This window comes from Euleptes europaea, chromosome 1, assembly GCF_029931775.1.
Source record: "Euleptes europaea isolate rEulEur1 chromosome 1, rEulEur1.hap1, whole genome shotgun sequence".
Taxonomy (NCBI): domain Eukaryota; kingdom Metazoa; phylum Chordata; class Lepidosauria; order Squamata; family Sphaerodactylidae; genus Euleptes; species Euleptes europaea.
The window spans coordinates 29,958,694-29,982,945 of NC_079312.1; the positions used below are offsets into that span (position 1 = coordinate 29,958,694).

Below are 24,252 nucleotides of genomic sequence, written 5' to 3' on the forward strand. Positions count from 1 at the left end.
TCTTTCACATCACCTATTTGCCTAGTCCCTTTGACTGGAGATGCCGGGGATTGAACCTGGGACCTTCTACATGCCAAGTGGATGCTCCACCACTGAGCCACAGCCCCTCCCCTACCTGTATGGCCCCTTCCAACTCTATGGTTCTACACAGAATCCCTGCTTACCCTGTTACGCTCAGCTGTATTGTTCGGTTTCCCTCTTCTCTTCCCCGATTCAGGCGGCCGTGGAGGTCCCCCAGTACATTGGCATCAGCCTTTTGGTCGAAGGTTCCACCGTCAAGAAGCCTCCTGCTGCGTCCCCAAGAAATCCCGTGCCCGATGACACAAGGAGCATCAAGGGCAAGGAGCAGGCCAAGACCCCGAAGTTCTGTTACCAGCGTGGAAGACGTGGGAGGCCCCAGAGGCCTACCCCATGCTGGGCAGCAGCAAACAGCAAGGCCTTGGTGCCGGGAAGCCCCGGGAAAGAGAACAAAGCCAGGGAGACTTCTCCGGCCAGCCAGGTGGCCTCTTCGACTTCTGCCGTGTTGAAGCTGCCCAGCAAGCTGAAGCTAGAGCCATGTAGCAGGAGGGTACTGATGGCGCACAGCATGGCAGCCACCGTTGCTTTCCCCGGGGACATGCTGTTGCAGCCAGAGCAGCTCCGTGCCAAATCCCGCTCTCAGAAGCTGGCCGCGAGCCTGCAGGAGTCCACTAACCGCCCCGCCAAGATCGCCGGCGTGTTTTTGCAGGTGCCCTGCAAGGCGGCTCAAATGCCAGGTAGGAACAGGTGTGCGGAGCTGTGTGCTCATGGCTTGCACACCATCCTCTTGCCCAGCCAGTTCACTCTCCCTTTCCCCTCCTCCAGTCGCGCAAAGCCCAAGGCGCACGACCGCGTGCGGGGCCGCAGGCGGTCCCCTATGCGCAACATGCCCTTGCCTCCATCTCCTTTGTCCCCTCGGGGCATAGATTTCTCTTCGGCCCTTCAGCTTCATGCCATTAGAGCAACCATGGTCAAAAGGCGGCTGGCAAGCGGAGACGGGGCCTTCTGGTGGCCCAGGAGCGGTCTGGGTCTTGGGGTTGCTGCTGTTGCTGCCTTGGGCCAAGAATCATGATGTAGAGTCTTAACGTGGGCCTTTATAGGGGAAGAAATCATGTCGCTAGGGGCTGGGATCCCTGTCCCAATAAAGGTCTTTGAAGGAAAGCCAGCCAGAGTCTATGATGGAAGATTGAACAGGGTGGATGAGCTGGGAGGGTAGAATGGTTCTCTTTTTGACATCAGTGTAGTGGGGGTTGTGGGCAGTAGAAAAGAGCAAGTGTCCAGTAGCACCTTACAGACAACATTTCTGGCCGGGTATGAGTTTTCGGGAGCCTCAGCTCACTTCTTCAGGTATTGGTTCTTTATATCAGTCATTTTGCATATTTAAGGCTCAGTCGGGTGGATCTTTATGGTATCCAAAGCATTACCTGGTGTGGTAATTATACACAGCTCCTCTGAGATAGATCACGATGGGTAGCCATGTTTGTCTGTAGCAGTAAAAAAGAGCAAGAGTCCAGTAGCACCTTAAAGACTTGACAAAATTTATCTGAAGAAGGTAGCTGTGGCTCACGAAAGCTCATACCCGGCCAGAAAGTTTGTTAGTCTTTAAGGTGTCACTGGGCTCTTGCTCTTTTCTACTGCTACAGACAGACTAACCGATCGTGAAGAATTAAGGCACTAAGTAGGAAGATGTGCAGAGAAACGAGGGGAACAAAGGCAGGAGCTTCGGCTCCAGGAACCTAGAGAAGGTTGCTGGGGAAAGGGGAAAATAAACACACATGTAGGGTTGCCAGGTCCCTCTTTGCCACCGGCAGGTTTTTAGGGTGGAGCCTGAGGAAGGCGGAATTTGGGGAGGGGAGGGACTTCAACGCCATAGAGTCCAATTGCCAAAGCGGCCATTTTCTCCAGGTGAACTGATCTCTATCAGCTGGAGATAAGTTGTAATATTGGGAGATCTCCAGCTAGTACCTGGAAGTGGCAACTCTACACATATGTGGGAGAGGAGGTTCTTAGAATCAGCATGCACATACCCCTGGGGGTTGGAAGTAGGGTTGCCAACCTCCAGGTACTAGCTGGAGATCTGCTGTTACATCTGATCTCCGGTCTATAGACATCAGTTCACCTGGAGGAAATGGCTGCTTTGGCAATTGGACTCTATGGCATTGAAGTCCCTCCCCAAACACTGCCCCCTTCAGGCTCCACCCCAAAAATCTCCAGCTATTTCCCATCCCCGAACTGGCAACCCTAGGTGGGAACGTGAGTTAAAGTACCCACACATAACCGACCATAGATATTGTACCTTTTTCTTTTGGTCTTAGTGTGACACACTTCAGAGCCAAATTGGCTGCATGAGCAATATCATTAAAGTAGACCTCATTGTTTGTTCTTGAGGTGACATTGGCTGCCCTGTGATGTGGTGATGGGCAAAAGCTTAGAGGGGCTTTGAAAGGGGATTAGACCACTTCTTGGCCCATCAGTGGCTGAAAGGGACCTCCATCGTGGGAGGCGGTGTACCTCTGAATGCCGGTTGCTGGAGAGAGGGTTGCAACAAGGGGGGGGGGCTTTGGCTGCTGGGCCATGCCTGTAGACCTTCCAGGGGCATCTGGTTGGCCACCCTGGGTCCAGATAAACTGTTCTTATCTCAGGCACTATTTCTTCTTGTTTGGCAAAAAAAAAAGCATTGTGACCTCATTCTTAGCCGTTTAAGAGCCCTTCATATACGGCCTCTGCTATGAGCCAGAGGTAAGCCAAACTGTGGCGTATCCACTGCCCACCTTCCTTCCTTGTCACTGCCTGGCCGGCCGTCCTCTCTACCTCAGCATCCTACCTTTTCAGGTACTCTGCTGTCTTAGAGCCATCGTGGTGTAGTGGTTAAGAGCGGAGGTTTGGAGTGGTGGACTCTGATCTGGAGAACTGGGTTTGATTCCTCCTCCATATGAGCGGCGGAGGCTAATCTGGTGAACTGGATTTGTTTCCCCACTCCTACTCATGAAGCCAGCTGGGTGACCTTGGGCTAGTCACAGCTCTCTCAGCCCCACCTACCTCACAGGGTGTATGTTGTGGAGAGAGGAAGGTGATTGTGAGCCGGTTTGATTCTTAAGTGGTAGAGAAAGTCAGCATATAAAAACCAACTGTTCTCCTTCTCTTCGTCCTCCTTCTTCTTTGCACTTCATCATGTGGGCATGGCCCAAATCACGTCTGAACAGTTGCCAACCCTGTGTGTGTGTAAAATACACACACACATATCGTAATCCTGCACTAAGTAACCCAAACCATGCCTTTAGGAAAAGCTAGATTTGCTTGTTTTTACATCATTTCTGCTGCTTCTGGGGAAAGAGAAAGAAACTTGGCAAGCATAAACCCCTCTTCATGCCACCTGTCCTTCTTCCAGCATCTGAGATGACATCAAGTTTTGTGGCCCATAGATTTTTCATCCTCTTTGCAATCTCAGGGTCTAAAATCGTGATTTTAAAAACAAAACAAAAAAGCTAAGATTCTCAGGATGCCAAACTCCGTACCCAGAATAACAGCCTGCATTTGTGTGATTGTGAATCTGAAGTCCCAGCATAGCCGTCTCTTTGCTGTGTGGCAGAAACTAACCATGAAATTGTGTGGGTTGCAGGAGGAGAGCTGTGAGGGATTAAAAATCGGCTGGAGGCAGGGCCGTGAAACTTCTTGGGCAGGGCGAGGAAAGAACTTCCTGCATTTCTCCTGCAGGGCCAAGAGGCTCATCAAGCATTTTTTCTAAATCTTGGAACGTCTTTCTTGGACCTGTAGGACATGATTGGAAGTTGGGTTGTCAGGAGTGATGTAGAAAGTGATGTAGTGATGTAGAAAGGCCTAAACATATATGCGCAGTTGGCGCTAGATGTTTGCAACGTTTGGATGGCTGGTTCGTGATAATAAGGAGCTGCTCAAATACTTCACAAATCCTTCCTGCAGTCCTCACACACTGTTCTCCGCTTTCTCTAACTGTATGGGCACATGTCCACTGACCCTTTTGAGTGGCTGGCCAGACTTTTGCAGGTAAACAACGTTTGTTTGTTTGTTACTGTATGCGGTACATTCTTATCCTGCCTTTCCTTCAAAGAGCTCAAGGCGGCCCCCGTCATTCTTCCGACCTCTATTTATCCGTAATCAGCCGATTCCCTGGCAGAGCGGGGATCTGAACTTGGGCCGGCCAAATCCTAGTCTGACACTTTATCCAGGACACCACGCTGGCTACTTACCGAGTATTTCATCCAGGATGAAAACACAAAAGTGCGAAAGCTCAACCTCACGGGGGCTACCAAAGAGTGCAAAGAGAGGTGTGTGTATCTGTGAGGATGCCATTCTAAGGAGATTTTTTCACGGAGGTTTGCCGCGGTTTCACGTCTGTTTTACTGCGCTAATTTTTGATTTTTCATGACTGCTTCGGATTTGAGCAAAAAAAATCGCATCATCCCCGCGTCATCTCAAACCTGTTTTGGTGCGATCTTTGATTTTGCCGTGCGGTTTTTGCCACAGAGTTCCATGAAAAATTTCCCCTGGTTCGGATTGTCCCCACCCATACCGGCTAATTTCTCCTCCCCTGTGGTTGAGGACTGCGACAGTTTCCATCTTGGCTGCCCCCCCTTTCCTACCCAGCCTCTTCAGTTCATTATGCTTAGATGCACCTATTTTACTTGTATCCCTTTTTATTGAGACTATTCTTCCTTTATTCTTCCCCCTTTGGTCAGCCCTCGTGATTTATGATTAAGGGCGCCATTAGAATTAGAATTTTAATTGAGGCTGAGAATTTTAATTGTAAATTGTTATATTTTAACTGTTGGAATAGCGTGAGTCGCCTGGTGTCGTCAGGAAGGGGCAGGATATCAACCAAATAAATGAATAAATAAAAATGTGTTTCCTAAAATCGCCCTTTATCACTTTAATTAGTTGCTCCTTGCCTAATGGGTTTGTTTTTTCAGATTTTTAAAATACATTTTTGAAAGTACATTTTTATCCCAACTTTCCTTCAAGTGGTTTAGGATATCACTCTTACCTCCTCCATTTTACCTTCACAACAACCCTGCATGGCAGGGTTCAGCCAAGAAAACATGACTAGCCCAAGGTTAACCAGTGAATTTCATGGCTGAGCAGGGATTCAACCTGGGGCGCTCAGGTCCTGATGGACACTATAACCTCAACCCAACGTTGTAATGAGACCATTGTAGGCTTGCCACTTTTAAGAATCTCCTGTGCCTGTAACAGTTGCGTGACAGAAATCCAACGGGTGAAGCTTTGCCCCATCACTCAGTGCCCAACTAAGGGAAAACTCTTGTTCCTTTAGCAGCTTCTAAGAGGCAGACTTCAGTGAGTGAACTCTTCCTGGAATGAACACACACGCAGGCCATTTTTGCATGGTCAATTTTAATGCTCGGTGAAAGTTTTTTTAAAATGTGACTTTAAAAATGCCTTTTCACAGTCCTCACGTAAAAGGAGACGTAACACTCCCCCCACTCGCCTGCTCCTTTGTTCCTGTTTGCATAGTCATTAGCATATGCATAGCTAACGCGCCTCTGTTGTTTTGCATTGTTCCTTGAGGGCGATTCTTAACTTCGCATTAAGTGGGCTCTTTAGTAATGCGAAGCAGGTATGCGCCGGTTTCGTAGTCACTTCCGGAATGACGGTTCAGCATGCAAAATTTAAAAAAAAAATGCAGAGCAATTCAGCCTGGAACGAGCTGCTAATTACCATGCAAAAATGGCCACACGCTTTTGCTGAAAGAGCTGCTGAGAATTCCCTCAGCATGTAAAACCCAACAGACGGTGCTTGGAATCCTCCTCACACTGGTTTCCCACCCAAGACCCTCCCGGAGACTCATGGCTCTTTGCAAAATGTTGCTTCATTTCATTGTTTTGTGTAGAGCTGTACCCAAAGCAGTACAAAGGAACTCTCCTTTTTATTTATTTATACCTTCCCTTTGGGGGACCTGAAGCACAGCTTACAATATTGTTCTTCCCGCCTTCATAAGAACATAAGAAAGGCCCTGCTGCATCAGATCAAGGCCCATCAAGTCCAGCAGTCTGTTCACACAGTAACCAACCAGGTGTCTCTAGGAAGCCCACAAACAAGACGACTGCAGCAGCACCATCCTGTTTTTATCACAGCAGCAGTCCTGTGAGATACATGAGGTTGTGGACGAGTGAGCAGCCCAAGAGCACCCAATGAGCTTCCATGGCAGAGTGGAGGATTTGAAGCCAGCGTGGTGTAGTGGTTAAGAGCAGTGGTGGGCTTTAATCTGGAGAACCGGGTTTGATTCCCCACTCCTCCACATGAACTGCGGAGGCTCATCTGGTGAACTGGATTTGATTCCCCACTCCTACACACGAAGCAAGCTGGGTGACCGTGGGCTTGTCACAGCTCTCTCAGCCCCACCTACCTCACAGGTATCTGTTGTAGGGAGGGGAAGGTGATTGTAAGCCGGTTTGATTCTTCCTTAAGTGGTAGAAAAAGTTGGCATATAAAAACCAACTCTTCTTGGACGTGAATCTCCCACATCGCAGTCTGACATGCTAACCACTACACTGCACTGGCTTACACAACAGGACCTTCCCACCTCCCCATTCTACTGTACACCCCCCTACCCCAAAAAGCTACTCTAAAGGGTCAGGTGGCCCTCAGGAACTGCCTCATGGCTGGCACAAGCAGCAGCAGCTGGAGGGGGGAATCCTGGGAAATCAGGGACCCCCACCATGAGCTAATTTGCTTTTCGAAAGAAGACACAAAGTTGTGATAAGATTGACCGTTACTCGCTGCTGCCTCCTTTTACGGGGTTTTGTCTTCACTTGTTTGTCTCTTGTGTTCTTTGGGGTCGCGCTTGAGAAGTGTGTCTTTCAGTCCACAGGGGTGCAGTTGTAGGTGACGGGTCTCTTCGATGGTGCACATGGTATGTTTATTATCCTTTCCCTCCCACCCCTGTGAGGAGTGTCGCTGTTACAGGCTTAGCTTTGTGGTCTGCTGCTAGCTGTGGGTTGAAAGTTGAGTGAGCTTGGAATAGGGCTAGCCCCCTCTAGTCTCCGTGCTGCAAACCTGAGTAGACCAGGGGGCTTTTATGTCAAGGTGGAGGCTGTCGTGCGCTTGTTCTCACTTCCTGCATGTGTCTTAAGCAGCTTGTCCTTGTGATGTTGACTGCTTTTGCCGGGTCTTCCCCATTAAGCCCACACGCTTTGTTATTGGTTCCTCCCCAGGCCATGATGCGCCCTGCAGGCTCCCCTGCCTCTTCTGCAAAGACGGAAAGGCCTTGGCCAGAGCACAAGTGGTGTGCGGCTGCTCCCAAGCCAAGACTTTGCTTCCCAAACGCCGCTTCCGCATGGGGGTCAACACACACCAGGCGTACCCTGAGTTTGTGAGTGCTCACAGGACGAACCTCTTCCCCCCTCTTCTGCCCTGAGAAGCCTTGCTTCACTAAGCCTTTACACAAGAGGGGAAACCCAGAGAGTTTCCGCCAGAACATCTCGCCGTTCCGAGCTGCAACGTCACCGTTCTCTGTTCAGATGAGCCTGCTCCTCCCAGCCAACGAGCCTTCCTAAGTTAACAGCTGCTGTCCCCCTGCCTCGGGTACCAACTTCCGCAAAACCAAGATCGTGAAACCACAAGGCAGATTTCCCGCACACTGAATTCTTTCAGAGGTGGCTGACCCTGTGACTTCAATTTACTAATAATTTAGGAGGGGACTGTGCAGGGGTTGAATTTAGAAATATGCCTAGAGTTTTGGGAATGCCAAGAAGACCTCTAGTGGATCATGCCGTGTCCAAGGATGACTAGGACTTCTTCAGCTTCCCTCGTACCACCATCAGCGAGGGGGCCTTTGTGGTGCCCCTGGGTTTAACCTTTCCCTTCACGAGCCTGGATGACTTTCCTGAAGTCTTTTCCCCCTGGCCCTAAGAAAGAAGCACTTTTGAGACACCGTCCTTCTTCATGCACCCAAGGAAGTGAGAGACTCAAAGCCTGAAGGGTTGACCAGAGCGAGAGGGCTTGCATCCGCCAAAAGCAGGAGGAGGCAACAACACTTCACCCATTGGAATCAACCGATATCTATCTGTGCAATGAACGAGACAAACATGCTTTCTGGGATACAAAATGTGCTTTCCTTTTGTGCCATCTCACATGGCAACCTGTGAGCCATGTTTCTGTTCCTCTGCCCTTGCCCATCTTTAAACTTGGAGCTAGTTGCCCTTGGGGGAGGGACAGACTGGTTTGGGGGCCTAGTCTTCCCCCATTTCTGTTGCTAACTCTCGGGCAAGGGCGTATGTGTAGAGGGGCTGATGTCCATGGCTACGCTCTGCATCTTGTTGATGGTCTATTTGGGAGTGTGTGGGGACAGGCCTTGCTTTCTGCCTTCTAATACCTCTTCAACATCCCTCTCCAGTGAAGCTGGTTGCTACTTAGGGCATTCGACATGAATATACATAAACAGACATGCGGTTAACAGGCCGGTCAGCTTCTGTGAAAAGGAGAATCTGTTGTTCGCAAGCTTGTGTCCGTGCACCTCTTCCATTTTTATATTGTGAAAAATAAGAGAAACCTTAAATTTTGAACCTAAGTGGGAGTGTCCCTAGAAACTGTAGGGTTTTTTTTAAAGCCTAGATCATCTTTTTTGCACTTGTCTGACTTCCTGGAGGAACTGGTAGTCTAGAGGGCAAGATCCTAAAGACCCTATGTGGGGAAACAGTTACACTTGTGGCATGTTTCACTTAGGATTGTCACCAGGGACAGACTGGGAAGCCGGACAGGGCCCCACCAGCTGGCTGGAGGGAAAGGAGGCCCTATCGTGCTCTTCTGCGATGGCGGAACAGTGCCTGGGCCTGCACGGCAAAGTCAGGCGCCACCGTGCCTGTGACCGTCTCTAACCCGTCAATGGCGAGGAGGCCACTACTGTGTTCCTCACGAGCCACACAACAAAGCCAGCCGCTATCTTGCTGATGGGTCCTCCTCGCTTGCCCCAGAGTGTTTGTGGGAGAGGGCACTCAGGACAGCGGCCTAGTGGGATTTCCCCCAGTCAAGTCAATGGACAATCTGCTCATGATGACTTCATCAACAGTCTAACTGTCACCCTCAACAGTGACTAGTTTTTCATCAGTTTTGAAAAGATGCAATTTTTTCAACTCAAGGAAACCATCAGCGGTTGAAAATTTTTTTGGCCTGTCAGGTAGCTACGGAAAGACAACCCAAGCTTTGGCATCAGTGGTAGTCAGAGAACATTGTTTGGGTCGCTCTCTCTTTTAAATCCCAGCACCCTTGTTCTCTACACCCTGAACAACTGCTGCCAGGGAGAGATGTTTTCAAGGCCAGGCTAGATGCCAAGGAGCGTCTTTTGGTTTCTGCAGGACACTGCTGCCTCGTCCGAGGCAGCTTCATCACAAAGGCTGAACCTGCCCTTTGCTGCTGATCTGAGTCTGATTTTGCCGCTCTTAACTGTGGCTGCTTCCATGTGGGATCAATTCGCCATTATAGCTCCTGTGGCCACTGTAAATGGAAATGCACATGCCATGGCCACAGAGCGTCTGGTGAAGTGGGGTGGGTCCCCTGCGCTTTCCCTCCTTGCTTTGCTATTTCTCCCCCTCACACATCTGGTGACCCTTTAAAAAGAAAATCTGCAGTAAGAATGCCACTATAGTGTTAAAACACTATAGGAGTACATCTACAATAAGGATGGTCATAAAACAGCCAGCAGAAAGCCTGCTAGTGGTAGGGAAACGGCTCTAACCGTGAGTGGGGAAATGCATAAATCGAACTCTTTTCATTCATGCTTGCAGGAAAGCTTTTACAAAGCAGGTATGAGGAAACCCACAGCAGAGCCAGGGAAAATCTAGGACAACCAGACACTGTGCAGAAACCCTAAAAGAACGACTTCCTTTTGGGGGGTGGGGGTAGAGAAGAAAACTTCTGAACAGAGGCAGCTTGTGTTCTGCTGTGCAGCTCATTGGCTTTGTCACATAGGACATAAGAGGTGCTATTGAAAAAGCCAGCCAGCCCTTAAATGCAAAACCCTGTCCCTGGATTCCGTTTCTGTGTCAGAGCGTGACTGTGTTGGGAACTGGCCTAGACACAGATAGGAGTGGCAAGGCAGGTGTTATCTTGTGATCAGATCATGTCTTCTTTTTTTAATAATTGCAAAATACTGTGGGAAAGCTATACCAAAGGCTTACCTCTGCCAAAGTCATAGGCGAGGTGACTCACGCATTACACGGCTGTCCCAATGTTGTGGAAGGAAATATAGCTGGAACTTCTTCCTGTATCACCGATAGTAGCTTCCCGTGGTTTCAGCCAAGCGATCCCGTCCATGCTCCAGGATGTAGACTGGCTTCCTACCTTCTTGGCTCGAAGTGAAGTTGCTACATAAAGCTCTAAAACGACCCCCTTTCTCTGAGCCCCGCTGTGGTTTCTACAGTCTGCTCAAAGAAGCTCCCTTCTAGGGCTTTTCATGCATTGGCAAAGTTCTGGATGGCGGCCTCCAAGCACCGAAGTACTATCTAGATCTAAGGCCCTTCAGGAAGGAGTCTGATTCTTTTAAAAATTAATTTAGTTATTTGGGATGTTGTAATTTTTAGAGGCGCACTGTCATGCTTTGTGGTATTTCCTCTTTGTCGTGCTTGGCATTGCACTGTATTTCTAGCCCTACTTCTGTGCCTCGCATTGACACACAAACTGAGCAAGTGAAGCTTTTTACATGGCACAGAGAGGAAAGGCGGGCAAAGCTTCCTCTGCTAGAAATTCATGGGCATCAGGCTATTATTAAAGGCACATGTGGCAGAAAGAAGAGGCTGGGGGCATTGCTGCCCCCAAACAATGATTAAAGAACATCGTGACCCATTCCTGGACCCCTCCCCCAACCACTGAAGATAATCAGACAAGACAACTGTTGTACCCAGTTACATGTTCAATTACTTTTATAGCCTTCCTTGGTGGTTTTATGTGTTTATCCTATCAAGCATATCGAGTAGTTTGTGAATCCTGGTTGATTTTTTTTTTTTTAGAGAGAGAGAATAAACAAACTGTACTTTTGTGGATTATTAAACCAAACTTCACAGAAGTTTTGATACGATGACTGATCGTATTAAAACATAAGTTTGGAGGAAATTAAGAAGTTAGTTTTTGTACTTTGTGGTGAAAGTCGAGACTTCGCTGTGTTGCAAAGAGAACAAGCAGCAGTGTTGCTTTTTTTTTTCTTGAGTTGTATTATGTATCTGCCCTGGCCTGGATGGCCCAAGCTAGCCTAATCTCATAAGATCTCAGAAGCTAAGCAGGTTCAACCCTGGTTAGCACTTGGATGGGAGACCACTAAGGAATGCCAGGGTTGGTGAGCAGAGGAAGGCACTGGCAAAACCACCTCTGTTACGTCTCTTGCCATGAAAAACCCTACACGGTTGCCATAAATTGGCACTTTACACACACATTACGTTATCTGAGGTTTCTATGACCTTCTTTCGAAGGTCCTGCATGTTCATGCATAAATAGAACCACTGGATTCTTCCCCAAACCTTCCTTGGGTTTCAGCACCGCGGAAAGGCACCAGGCTTGATAGCACAAGATTACGGGCATCAAGTTCTATTTTGAAAGCCTTCAGAAACTTCAGTTGCTAAAAAAGCTCAGGTTACTCTGTTGGATTGTAGAGGAAGATAACCATCTGCCATCTGACTCTATTTGAAATGCATGTTCTAAGACAATCCCTATTGAAGGGGCAATCCTAAGCAAGTCTACTCAGAAGTAAGCCCAATGTAATTCAATGGGGCTTACTCCCAGGAAAGTGTCTTCAGGATTGCAGCCTTGCAATTATTAAACCAAACTTCACAGAAGTTTTGATACGATGACTGTGATCGTATTAAAACATCAGTTTGGAGGAAATTAAGAAGTTAGTTTTTGTACTTTGTGGTGAAAGTCGAGACTTCGCTGTGTTGCAAAAAGAACATCACATGCCCCTTTCAGCCCAACTTGTTTTCACATTGCATAAGAAATAGGAAAAGCAACTTGTTGTTAGGTCAGCACATGTTAAGTTTTCACATTGCACAGAGTCATTCAGCAATGGAACCGTAGCTAGTTGCCATGCCCACATGGACAATGCAACATTTATAACCAAATACCCAGTAATTTTTTTGTATGTTGTCCAATTAACAGATCTCTAACTCAAGAGCTTGTGTTCTTCAACATCAGTAGAAATTTACTGATTTTTTAAAAATGCGCACATAGAACAGGGATGTTCTCTGGAACAAATTCAGCAAGACTTCCCTGGTGCCTAAAAAGTACTGGGGGTGGGAGTGGGGGAAAAGATAGTACAGGAAAGCTAAAGCTGCTCTTCTGCGCCATTTGCTGTGATCCTCCCACGGCAAAAAGAGGTGTTGGGAGAGAGGCTGAACCCTCATTACCAGCACAGCCCAAAAGCATTAGCCTCTAAGGGGACTGTGCCATCCAAAGCTGCTTAGCCCCCGCCCCCCCCCCCCCGAGCAAGCAACCTAGTGGCTGAGAAATGCCTTTCCTAAACATATTGCCCCACTACACTAAGGGCAACCAAAGCCTAGAAAAGCAGGAATGCCTAAATCCCACCGATTTGAATGGGGAATGGTTACGCCTTGACCGACGCCCAAACTCATTCTGCTGTGGCACCTGGCAACTCTGAGGTGGTCATTGAGCCCACTGGCCTTCAGGGCAAATAACAATCCCTAGAGCTGGACCTGGTCTTAGACGCTGCCTTTGATATGCAAGAAGCCTTACAAAACTAGCCTTTGCCAGTCAATTAACCCATCCTCTATTCACTGTGTACATCTTCCCGCCAGGGGGCAAGATTGTTCCCTCTGTCTGCAGCGACAGGCCTCCTTTCCAATGAGGCCTTCTTCACCTGACTTGAGGCTACCGTTTCGACTTTACTAGGGCAGGTGCGACTCCTGCCAGGCCAGGGCAGGCGCTCCGAATGCCTTGGCTTTGCTTGTTCTGTTGGAAGACGAAGCCCCAGAAGACTAAGCGTCTGCAGGAAGAAGGGAGGAGGAGGAGCCGTGAGCGCCGTGCTGGAGGCAGAGGAGACGTCACCTGGCAGGAGGAGCTGGTGGAGGTGGAGGTGGAGGGGCAGGCGATGCACTTGTGACTGCTGCAGGTGAAGCTTGCGTAGCACAGCCTCATCCAGGGCCTGGGGAGAAAGAGGAAGGCGTCCTCATTAGCCAAGTGCTTAACAGCTTTCATTTTAATATTCGCCATGCCAGCCCCAGTAGCAAATCTTGGCAATCTCACTTCATTCTTATCTACTTGAAACATTTACATCCCACCCTTCCTGGTGGGCTAAGGTGGTTTGCAGCCCTGACCTGCTAATGGATCACTTCACACCAATCGACCTCCTACAGAACATCCGCTTTCCCAACCAATGTCCTCACTGCCTTGACTGAATTCAGCTTCATGCAAATACACCACTTCAAGATTTTGGTTTCAAACCAAGACAACTGCTTTGGAAGAACATCTCTAGCTTGGGGCCGTCACCAGCTCCACAGCTTCGAATCATCTTGTTTAGTACCTCGATATAAGTATTTGAAAACACTGGTGAGACTCTTGAGGGGTTACACATTTCTTCACCCAAGAAGGGAAGGCTGGACACAGATCTATCGCTGGCTGAATCATCTGTAACTGACGGTTTCTTCAAAAGGCTTCCCCACAATGCTTTTGGAAACCTATGTCCTGCCAAAGATCAATGATTTTGACAAGAGCACTCCTTCATTTTTCCAGCCTGGAAGAGAATGGATTTTATTTGCCTTCATAAGCCCACTGATCAACACTGACTACGGAGAACAATCCATAACCACCCATAAAAATTTGAAGTGGATGTATCTGGTGCCTCTGACATCTGAACTGGCATCCTTGCAATGAATTTGGAATACCAATTAAAATAGAAAGAACAGTTATTTGCTTCAGGGCCAGACAGGGGGCTCCTTGGCGGAGCAGGACTTTGATCACGGATCTGATATCCGAGCACAACGTTCCCTCCCCTGCACTGCTTTGTTCACCGCCCCATCGCGCCTGGCTAATATTCCCGTTTTCACTCAATATTTAATATGTTTCTGGTCCATATTCAGTCCTATCATACAAACCCAAGGGTAGAACAGGTAAGATTTGAGGAGATATAATCCCAATCACAGCAAGTAAAAGCCCCAGACGAGAGACTCTGACTTCAGTTGCAGTCATTAGGCTAGACCAAACCTTGGTGAACCAAGAATAGAGAATCTCAAAGCTACGCAGCTCCTCTGATGGAACCCTACAGTTCCCTTCTTAGCTCCTACTCATTAGCTCACATCTTGCTCTTGCCCAGTCCCAGGCTCGGTGGTAGAGCTCAGTGGTAGAGCATACACTTGGCATGCAGAAAGTCCCAGGTTCAATCCCCGGCATCTCCAGTTAAAGGGACTAGGCAGGTAGGTGATGTGAAAGACCTCTGCCTGAGACCCTGGAGAGCCGCTGCTGGTCTGAGTAGACGATACTGACTTTGATGGACCAAGGGTCTGATTCAGTATAAGGCAGCTTCATGTGTTCATATGTTGTAACTATCTAGGATTTCACTGTGTGTGCGGGCCTTAGAATTCCACCCACAGACTAGAATTAGCTGATCCTTTTATGTATATTACCTATTTCCATCCCGCAGTGTAAGGCAGCTTCATGTGTTCATGGTTGTATCAGCCAGCTGCAACATTTCTAAGGGCACTGAGCAACTTTAGGTTAACAGGCTCAGCATGCATCACAACTAAGGTGGCACTTGCAGAGAAAATATAATGTATGAAAGCCCATGAGTCTGTGCATGTGCAAGAGAGAGATGCACAAAGGCATGCACAAAGAAACTTGTGCATGGAGAAACTTTTGAAAAAACGTAACCTACAAACAGTGTTTAAACCCACCAAGAAAATACAACACATGCTACGATCAGCAAAAGACAAAAGAGACCCCCTCACCTCTGCAGGAGTATATCGTATACCTTGCAGCTGTGGACAGGTTTACATCAGGACAACAAAACGCAGCATACAAACAAGGATAAAAGAACATGAAAGATACTGCAGACTTGGCCAACCTGAGAAATCAGCAGTGGCTGAACAAACTGGACACAGGGTCTTATTCCAAGACACTGAAAGACTGGACAATTCTACCAACTATTTTGTCAGATTGCACAGAGAAGCCATTGAAATTCATAAACATCAGCACAACTTTAACAGAAAAGAAGAGAGATTAAGAATGAATAAGGCTTGGCTTCCTGTCCTGAAAACCTCCAGACTAACAAAGACTACAGTCAACAATAGCCATGCAGATTAGCTTTGGATTTCATACATTAACAGATCACTTCAGGATACAATGGTTCCATATTAACATACAACACCCTCATTAGCACATTATCTTGATACTTACAGGACAATGATTAGCACATTACCTTTGATACTTTTTGCAGGACAATGATTCAGCTCAACCCAACCCCTTTCTGACTATATATTACTCTTCCTACACACTTGACACTGAGAGACACTGTCCTTCAGTGTTACTCCTCTGAAGATGCCTGCCACAGCTGCTGGCGAAACGTCAGGAAAGAAAATACCAAGAACACAGTTACACAGCCCGGATAACCTACAAGAAGCATGCACAAAGGTTTGGGGGCAAGTCCCACTCCCCAATGTAAAACTGCCAGTGAGGCTAATGAAGTTCTCCATAAAAAGCTACTGTGTATTCAATAATAGCCTAGGAACCTAGAAGAGAATCTTCCTCTAAACCCCACCGAGTTGCCCTGTAGCTGTCTTAGTAGCAGGTTAGACAGAATCAATCCAAGAGCGGTACCTGTGTCCGAGGCGGGGTGCTCTCAGCGGGCAAGAGGAAGGGCTCCCCCAGGACCGTCCCTACACGGGAAGAATACACGTGGTCCCCTAGGACTGGACTCAGTATCAGTGTCAGATGCACCAGGAGCTGACACGGGAAGGCTGCCAAAAAGAGGAAGGAGTCAGGAGTGAAGGGGTCAGAGGGCACGGCACGAGCTACCAAAGCTTGGCCTCAGATTTGAGTAGGGCTAGTGTCGCACACACAAAATCCAAGAACTGCTGGACTCTGGTTTGGCAAGCCCCAGTTTTGCATTTAGAATGAACGACATGTTGCATTATTGTACTGCAGCCTTTTGGGGGCGGAGAGCACTGTCAAGTCGCAGCCAACTTACAGCGACCTGTCAAGAGGTTTTCAAGGCAAGAGACGCTCAGAGGTGGTTGGCCATTGCCCGCCTCTGCTTAGTGCCCCTGGACTTCCTTCATGGTCTCCCATCCAAGTACTAACCAGGGCCAACCCTGCCTAGCTTCTGAGATCTGATGAGGTTGGGCACAGCCTATGCCATCCAGGCCAGGGCAACAGCAAATCTATTTTACATAATTTTAATTCATTCACAACAAAGCACAACAGCCCTGCTAGAGCAGACCAATGGTCCCACCTATCTAGCCTCCTTTTCCCAAAAGCGGCCAATCAGATGCCCCTGGAAGGTCCACAAAGAAGGCAGAGCAGCCAAAGTCTCCAAAGCCCTCACTGGCAGTCTTTAAGCCAGGGGTGGGGAACGTCAGGCCCGGGGGCCGTATAAGGCCTGCGGAATCATTTGGTCTGGCCCTTCATGGGTCCTGGCAGATCTCTAGTTCAGAAGGATGTTGCCCTGCCTGAATCTCTTGGGCCCAGCTGGGGACAGGAGAGCTCAAAAGCGAGTCGCTCTATGTGGCAGACACTCAGAGCTGTCTCCGGTCCTGCCTCTTGGCTAAATGTTTGACCAAATATAGCAGGCTAATTTTTAAGTTGATAATTTTGTATGGACCACGAATGAAGTTATAAATATCCAAATGGCCCTTGGCAGAAAAAAGGTTCCCCACCACTGCTTTAAGCGGAGGCTGGACAAACACTTGTCAGGAATGTTCTAGGCTGATCTCGCATTAAGCAGGGGGTTGGACTAGATGGCCTGTCTGGCCCCTTCCAACTCTATGTTTCTGTCTCTCGGCATTTGGCATTCAAAGGTACACTGCCTCTGAATATGGAGATCCCATTCAGCCACCCTGGCTAACAGCCATGGATAGAACTGTCCTCCTGGAATTTGTCTAACCCCCTTTCAGAATCACCTACGGTAGAGACGAAGGCCAAGTAAAAGGGAAAGCGCGGATTAGAATGGGTAGTTGCAGGAAACTAGAATAGTACGTAAGCAGAGGATGGGGTATTAAGAAGAAATAAATAAAAAGGGCTGAAATGGAGCCCAGAACAATGGAGTACTGCGGGGGGGGGGGTTGTAATCTGCCTTGAATCTCAGCCAGAAAGGCGGACTACAAATGAAGTAAGTAAATAAATGTCTTTCCCAAGCCTGCAAGGAAACAGTGCTCAGGTGTGTTTCTCTACAGCCATGATGGCTAGATAAGTGACATTTCACCATAAAATAGGTTAGGGGTCTGCTGTGTTGGATTCCAGGTTATACCCCACACAGCTTTAATCTTGGGTGAGGAATTCAGCTGGGCTCGAAGCTTGATGGAGAAAGACTAACCAGTTTGGGAGTTGAGCTGCTTTCTGCTGGAGTCAGTCCCCCCCGTCCCTTTTTGCTGTGCAGTGGGAAGCAATACCCCCTCTCAGTGACCCCCCCCCTCCTCCTCTGCTGTCTCAACTCTGCAGGGCCTGCTCAGTGGCTGAACCTCTTTATACCACACCTGCCAGCGGCTGAAGCTCCACCAAGGCGCAGTGATCTTGGGAGTCCAACACCCTGTAGTACGTCCGTGTGTTTTTTACCTCTCTCCTCCGGAGGTTGCTACGAGACGGAGAAGCCACGGGCACCACCTGCAAACCATACACGGCTTCATGAGACAGAGCATTCCCTGCCAATCCTCGGCAACAGCAGCAGTTCACCAGAGCCCAGGTAATCCCGTCAGCCCTCCTGTCCAGGCTGCTGGATACCCAAGGAGGCAACAGCAGACGTTGGCTTGGCAGACGACTCGCCGTACGTGAACTGAAGCAACCTGCCACCCCCATTTGCAGCAGCAAGCCCCTCAGAACCTTTGCCTTCCCTGTTGATGCCTTCCTCACCAGCTGAGAATCTTCCTTGTGTATCTGCTGGAGGCCTGTGCTAATTTCGCCCTCCGAGTCTGCAGGCAGCCTGGTTGTGACGGCACTGAGAGAAAAGGGGTTTGCTGTCAGATTGTACGGACCTGCGAAGGCCTAGTAAAGCTTTGTGAGAAACGGAGACGGCAGAAGGAGGTCCCAAAGCCCCCTCCTCCCCCTCCTTTGGAGTCGTCACCCCCCTCCTCCCCACTGTCAGTGGCAACAAGAAGAGAACGTCTAATTTACCAGTAGGTAGCCACTGGACATCTTGCCTTGAGACACCGGGCATAGAACTCCTGAAAATGCTGCATCGTCTTCTGGCAATCCGAGAGCAGGACAAGGCCGGAACTTTCCCTAGGCATATATGACAGATTAGCAACTTTTGAGTGTACAATAGAAATTAAAATCAATTTAAAACCATTTTATGCATGGTATGGAGAGAGTGGACAGGGAGAAGCTTTTCTCCCTCTCTCATAATACTAGAATGCGGGGTCATCTGCTGAAGCTGGAGGGTGAGAGATTCAAAACAGATAAAAGGAAGTATTTCTTTACATGACGCATAGTTAAATTGTGGAAAGCCCTGCCCCAGGATGTGGTGATGGCTGCCAACTTGGAGGGCTTTAAGAGGGGAGTGGACATGTTCATGGAGGAGAGGGCTATCAATGGCTGTTAGTCAAAATGGCTACTAGTCTTGATGCATACCTATTCCCTCCAGGATCATGCCCATTATATTATGTGCTGTGGAACACAGGCAGGACAATGCTGCTGCAGTCGACTTTTTTGTGGGCTTCCTAGAGGCACCTGGTTGGCCGCTGTGTGAACAGACTGCTGGACTTGATGGGCCTTGGTCTGATCCAGCATGGCCTTTCTTATGTTCTTAAAAGGCTCATTGCTAAGCTGCCCTCTAACGTAAAAATCTTTGGGGGCAGCTGAAAGAAGATCACTGAAAACAACTGTGATTAGCATGTTCAATAATTAACAATCACATGAAAAAAATTTTTTAAGGCACAGCAGTGATAATCAACTTATATTCATATTCCCATTCTGGGTACAGGGCAGGAAAACCGTAATTTGCCAAAGGCTGTTCAATCAGTTCCTGACTGAGATGGGATTTGAACACGGGTCCATTGTACTTTCCACTATCAAATGCAGAACTGGCAGCCATGGTAAATTTTGCCAGCCGTTCTATCGCTGCAACTCTACAGCTTATCCTGTTGCAAGGAGCCCAGTCCTTCCTCTAGGCAGCCTAATAATCAGTCTTACCAGCACATGCATCTAACTTACTTTCCTGGAGCTTTGATCACCTGCAGATCCTGCGAGAGGCCCAGTTTCTTGCTTAGATCAGGTAGGAGAGACACCAAAGTCACGCTCTCCGGTTTCCCTGTAAGTGCAGAAGAAAGTGAGCTTGGTCAGTGCCATCCAAACCTTAGCCAGTGACCTCCCATCCATGATTCACGCCTAGACCATTCCCTGCTCCGGCAGTGGTGAGCTTTCCCTCTGGCACCACAACTAGTCTGCTTGATCTAGTTCCACTTGGGGGGCACAATTCTCCTCGTGCTTCAGGGAGGAGCTATGGCTCAGTGGTAGAGCATCTGCTTGGCATACAGAAGGTCCCAGGTTCAATCCCTGGCATCTCCAGTTAAAGGGACTAGGCAGGTAGGTGATGGGAAAGACCCCTGCCTGAGACCCTGGAGAGTCGCTGCCGGTCTGAGTAGACAATACTGACTTTGATGGACCGAGGGTCTGATTCAGTATAAGGCAGCTTCATGTGTTCATGTGTGTTCCCTTAGTCATACAGTGCAATAGCTGCACAGACATACCTACCTGATACAGGCAAGCCAGGGGGTTTGCTGATAGCCACAAGCGCACCTGAAACACAAAACAACCAGTACTTTAGGGGCTGGGCACTGAATAAATGTCACACCCAATCCAAGACTCCAAAGATGTACACTTCTAGAATACGTCAATATCTATTGCGACTCCGGGATTTCCTCAGTACTCAGGGACTACTCCATCCCTTTGTGCTATTCCATTCTCCTCTCAGATGTATTTCTCTCTTCTTAGTATCTTAGTTAAACTTCTGAACTGAAAAGATTCCAAATTCGCAAGGATTGGAAGCCAGGGGAGTGGAAATACACAAACAAGATGTGCAATTGTACTAGTTCTATAAAACGTGTGAACTTAAAACTTCCACATTTGCAGAATGGATTCTGCTGCAGAATTTGGAATCCTCTGATGGAGAAACCCAGGCAAACAAACAGCCCACTGGTTGTGACACAAACTTTTATCCCAAGCCTGGTGACCCCTCCGAGCAGAACGCAGCTCAAGCTGGCTTCTAACCGGCCTGGATCTGCCAAAACAGAAGGGATGCCGAATACTTGGCAGGCCACCATTCATGATCCAAAGACTAAGGGCCCTTTCACACAAGCTGACTAATGCACTTTCATTTCACTTCCGATGCACTTTAATGACTGTTTCCAATGGATTTTGCCATTCCACACAGTAAAATCCAGCTGAAAAGTGCATTGAAAGTGGATTGAAAGTATATTACTCGCCATGTGTGAAAGCGCCCTAGGTTTGGCTTGGTGGATCGTGCTTTCCTGGTTTAGACCGGCATCTTCCAACCTATGGCGCCCACCCCAAAAGTGGGTTGCGAAGCTGTGAAAATGGGTCCCAGACTTTTGCAGTTTTATTCATGTACGGATGGCTCTTGTTTTTCTAGGTGGGTCACCATACTAAGTAAATGTGGACGTGTGGGTCACCATACCAAAAAGACTGGGAATGACCATTTTTCAAACTGTTTGCCCAACCCCCTTTGACTCATTAGATTTTCCCCATGCCCGACCCTGACTGGCTATTTCTACTCTCCCGTTCCTATTACAACACACACTGGGTTGAACCAAGTCTATTAAAAAAATTGAAAGTGTTTGGGGTTTCAACCCCAAGCTGCATAGATGACTGTAGCAAGTCACAGAAAACCACAGCAGAATCTTTGCTGTTATTATCACACAGTTGGGTAGTCACTACTGAATCCGAGCAGAATGCTCTAGTGGAGTTCTTTACTGGGGCAGGGGAGAAAACTAAGCAAAATTAATTCCCAAAAGATTTGCAAGCTGAGTTCTCATGACCAGAGTCTTTACAAGGATCCCGTGTCACAGACATCCTTCCTTAACCAGGACTCCAGAGGCATCTGAAATATGAACTAAATTTATTTCCGCATAAGCTTCCCGTGAGTCAAAGTTCACTTCATCAGATGCATTTTCATCGAAAACATAACAACACATCCTAAGCGTATGTCCATTAGGCAGTTACATTTAGAAGAAGAGTTGCTTTTTATATGCCGACTTTCTCTACCACTTAAGGAAGATTTAAACCGGCTTACAATCACCTTCCCTTCCCCACAACAGACACCCTGTGAGGTAGGTGAGGCTGAGAGAGTGTGACTAGCCCAAGGTCACCCAGCTGGCTTCATGTGGAGGAGTGGGGAAACAAATCCAGTTCACCAGATTAGCCTCTGCCACTCATGTGGAGGAGTGGGGAATAAAACCCGGTTCTCCAGATCAGACTCCACTGCTCCAAACCACCGCACTTAACCACTACACCATGCTGGCTCTCTATACTTTATTTATACTTTAAGTTACATATATATATATATAAGTATATCCGCCTAATGAATCTGACAACGAAGAAGAAGAGTTGGTTTTAATATGCCGACTTTCTCTACCACTTAAGGGAGACTCAAACCGGCTTACAGTCACCTTCCCTTCCCCTCTAACATAAGAACATAAGGCAGGCCCTGCTGGATCAGACCAAGGCCCATCAAGTCCAGCAGTCTGTTCACACAGTGGCCAACCAGGTGCCTCTAGGAAGCCACTAACAAGACGAGTGCAGCAGCACCATCCCTTCAGGTGGGTCTGAGAGAGCTCTAACAGAGCTGTAACTTGCCCAAGGTCGCCCAGCTGACTTCATGTAGAGGAGTGGGGAAACAAATCCAGTTCACCAGATTCGCCTCTGCCGCTCATGTGGAGGAGTGGGGGATCAAACCTGGTTCTCCAGATCAGAGTCCACCGCTCCAAACCGCCGCTCTTAACCACTACACCACGCTGGCTCCCACAAAGGGAGCTTAGACTCTCAAAGTATATATCCACACAATCTTGTTGGTCACTAAGGTCCTACTGGGCTCGAGTCTAGCTCTGCTTAATGAATATACACTTCATGCGTCTGATGATTTGGGTTCTGACTCACAAAAGGTTGTGCTGGAGAACACTGTGTTAGTCTTCAAGTTGCCTCTGAACATCTGTTGAACTTTTATGCAACAGATTAAGCATCACTATCCTCTGAAATGAACCCTTCTTTAGGAACACAATGGCACCTGGAACTAATTTTCATCAGGAAATGATGCCACATTAAAAGCAGTTAGTGTTATCAGTTACATTAAACTTGTAGCCAATGTGCATCCTCAGGCAATACCATTATCAGCATAAACTTTCTTTCCTCTGTTCCTCTAACAGAGAAGGCAGGGCCAGTTCTAGAACGGGGGCTCTAAGCAGAGAGTCTCCAGCCCCCCTCCACCTGCACAGGTGGCAGAATATTCACAAGCAGGCAGGGGAAGTGCATGGGGGGGGGAGGGGCACCAGAAGCCCTGGGCCCAGGTCGCTACCTCAACTTACGCTAACACCAGCTCCAACAGGAGACGTCAAAGACATTCCTCCACCAGCCCTATCAGAGCAAGACAAGCCAGCTCAAGGCCTCTCAACCCTACCATTTGCATGCCAACATACCATCCCTGTGCACCACCGAGGCTTCCAACAGCTTAATCAGATCCTGCCGACCCAACGGCCGCTTCGGCCCCAAGATGCTGACGCCACCAGAACCATCTGCTAACGGCTTCCCCGAGTCACCTTCCTTCAGTGGCATCTGGTACCTGCAATAATGGAAAGTACGTATATTTTTGTATTAAAAGGCAGCCAGCGGCCCTGTGCAGCTGCCACCCTTAAATGTTCTACCATCACACATGAACGCAGTAAGCTGCCTTCTACTGAATCAGACCCTTGGTCCAGCAAGGTCAGTATTGTCTACTCAGACCAGCAGCGGCTCTCCAGGGTCTCAGGCAGGGGTCTTTCACATTACCTACCTGCCTGGTCCCTTTAGCTCACTGGTTCCCAACCAGGGATCCGTGGACCCCAGGGGTCCGCAAGAACTAAATTAAGGTCCGTAAACAAAATTATAAACCCATAATAAATTAATATTTTCAATTAAAAGTTCTCTATTATAAAATATATATATTCAAATATTATTCTAAGTTTAATGTTTAACTAACAGTTATGATTAAAGTTTATTTTTAAATTCTCTGCATTTTTATTTTGAACCTTGGGGTCCCTGCACCGAACAAAAAACTCCTAGTGGTCCCTGGTCAAAAAAAGGTTAGGAACCACTGCTTTAGCTGGAGATGCCGGGGATTGAACCTGAGACCTTCTGCATGCCAAGCAGATGCTGAGCCACAGCTTCCCCACTCTATCACAGCATCAAGCTCTTCACCGGGGCCAGCAACAGTTTTCCACGGTGAGAAAAATGACCTCTAGTGGGGATTTGGCCTGGCACGCCAGCTCAACGAGAAGAGGCCCTGCTGGGCGGGTCGAGGTGGAAGCGGAGCCACTCCAGGCCACCGCTGCGTCCTCACGACCTTCTTACCAGGCACGTGCGCTGAAGGGCGCGCGAGATCTCCCCCGCCCGCAGAGCACGCGCCAGGGGACGGTTCGAAGCACAGCCTGGAAACAAGCAGAGGGTTCCATTCAGACACGCGCGGCCACGCTAGAACGAACGGGAGCGGAGGAGAGAAGGAGTTAAAGAAGGACCGCTTCCGTATCCCTGTGCCCTCTGGGAAATGTAGTCCCACCCGTCCCGCATTTCCTTAGGCAGGAATTGTCCAGCGCCCCCTTCAGGGGAAACCCAGTAAAGTCTCCGATCACAGCGGCGCCAATCGAATCCCCCCCCCTTCATTGTGTGTGTGTGTTAAGTGCCGTCAAGTCGCTTCCGACTCATGGCATGAATGAAAGTCCTCCAAAATGTCCTCTCTTTGACAGCCTGGCTCAGATCTTGCAAACTGAAGGCTGCGGCTTCCTTTATTGAGTTTTCATTTTGGATTGTCTCATCGTAGGGTTTTCAAGG

General features: G+C 48.4%; 2 protein-coding genes across 2 annotated transcripts in view; one reads left to right on the forward strand and one right to left on the reverse strand.

Moving 5' to 3' along the window:
* TTLL3 (tubulin tyrosine ligase like 3) overlaps positions 1-7,447 on the forward strand; it is a 38,643-nt gene extending 31,196 nt beyond the window's left edge. The window contains 2 exon segments of the mRNA XM_056846543.1: positions 218-755; positions 7,227-7,447. Of these exon segments, the coding sequence (XP_056702521.1) occupies positions 218-755; positions 7,227-7,447 (759 nt within the window).
* A 5,334-nt stretch (positions 7,448-12,781) lies between these two features.
* RPUSD3 (RNA pseudouridine synthase D3) lies at positions 12,782-23,876 on the reverse strand. The gene is made up of 9 exons (XM_056846554.1): positions 23,776-23,876; positions 22,866-23,008; positions 19,909-19,953; positions 19,369-19,465; positions 18,331-18,438; positions 18,070-18,154; positions 17,697-17,823; positions 15,823-15,962; positions 12,782-13,156 (listed from the first exon to the last, which is right to left on the reverse strand). The coding sequence occupies exons 1-9, from the start codon at positions 23,874-23,876 to the stop codon at positions 12,782-12,784; spliced, it is 1,221 nt and encodes a 406-aa protein (XP_056702532.1).
* Positions 23,877-24,252: the final 376 nt, after the last annotated feature.

Excerpts from the sequence above, each read along its gene's own strand:
- RPUSD3 (XM_056846554.1), bottom strand. The coding sequence starts at position 23,876 with ATGGAACCCTCTGCTTGTTTCCAGGCTGTGCTTCGAACCGTCCCCTGG. Across the intron at positions 23,009-23,775 it reads CCCTTCAGCGCACGTGCCTG|GTACCAGATGCCACTGAAGG; the intron begins GTAAGAAGGTCG and ends CCATTATTGCAG. Across the intron at positions 18,155-18,330 it reads TGTCCAGTGGCTACCTACTG|TGCCGTCACAACCAGGCTGC; the intron begins GTAAATTAGACG and ends CTTTTCTCTCAG.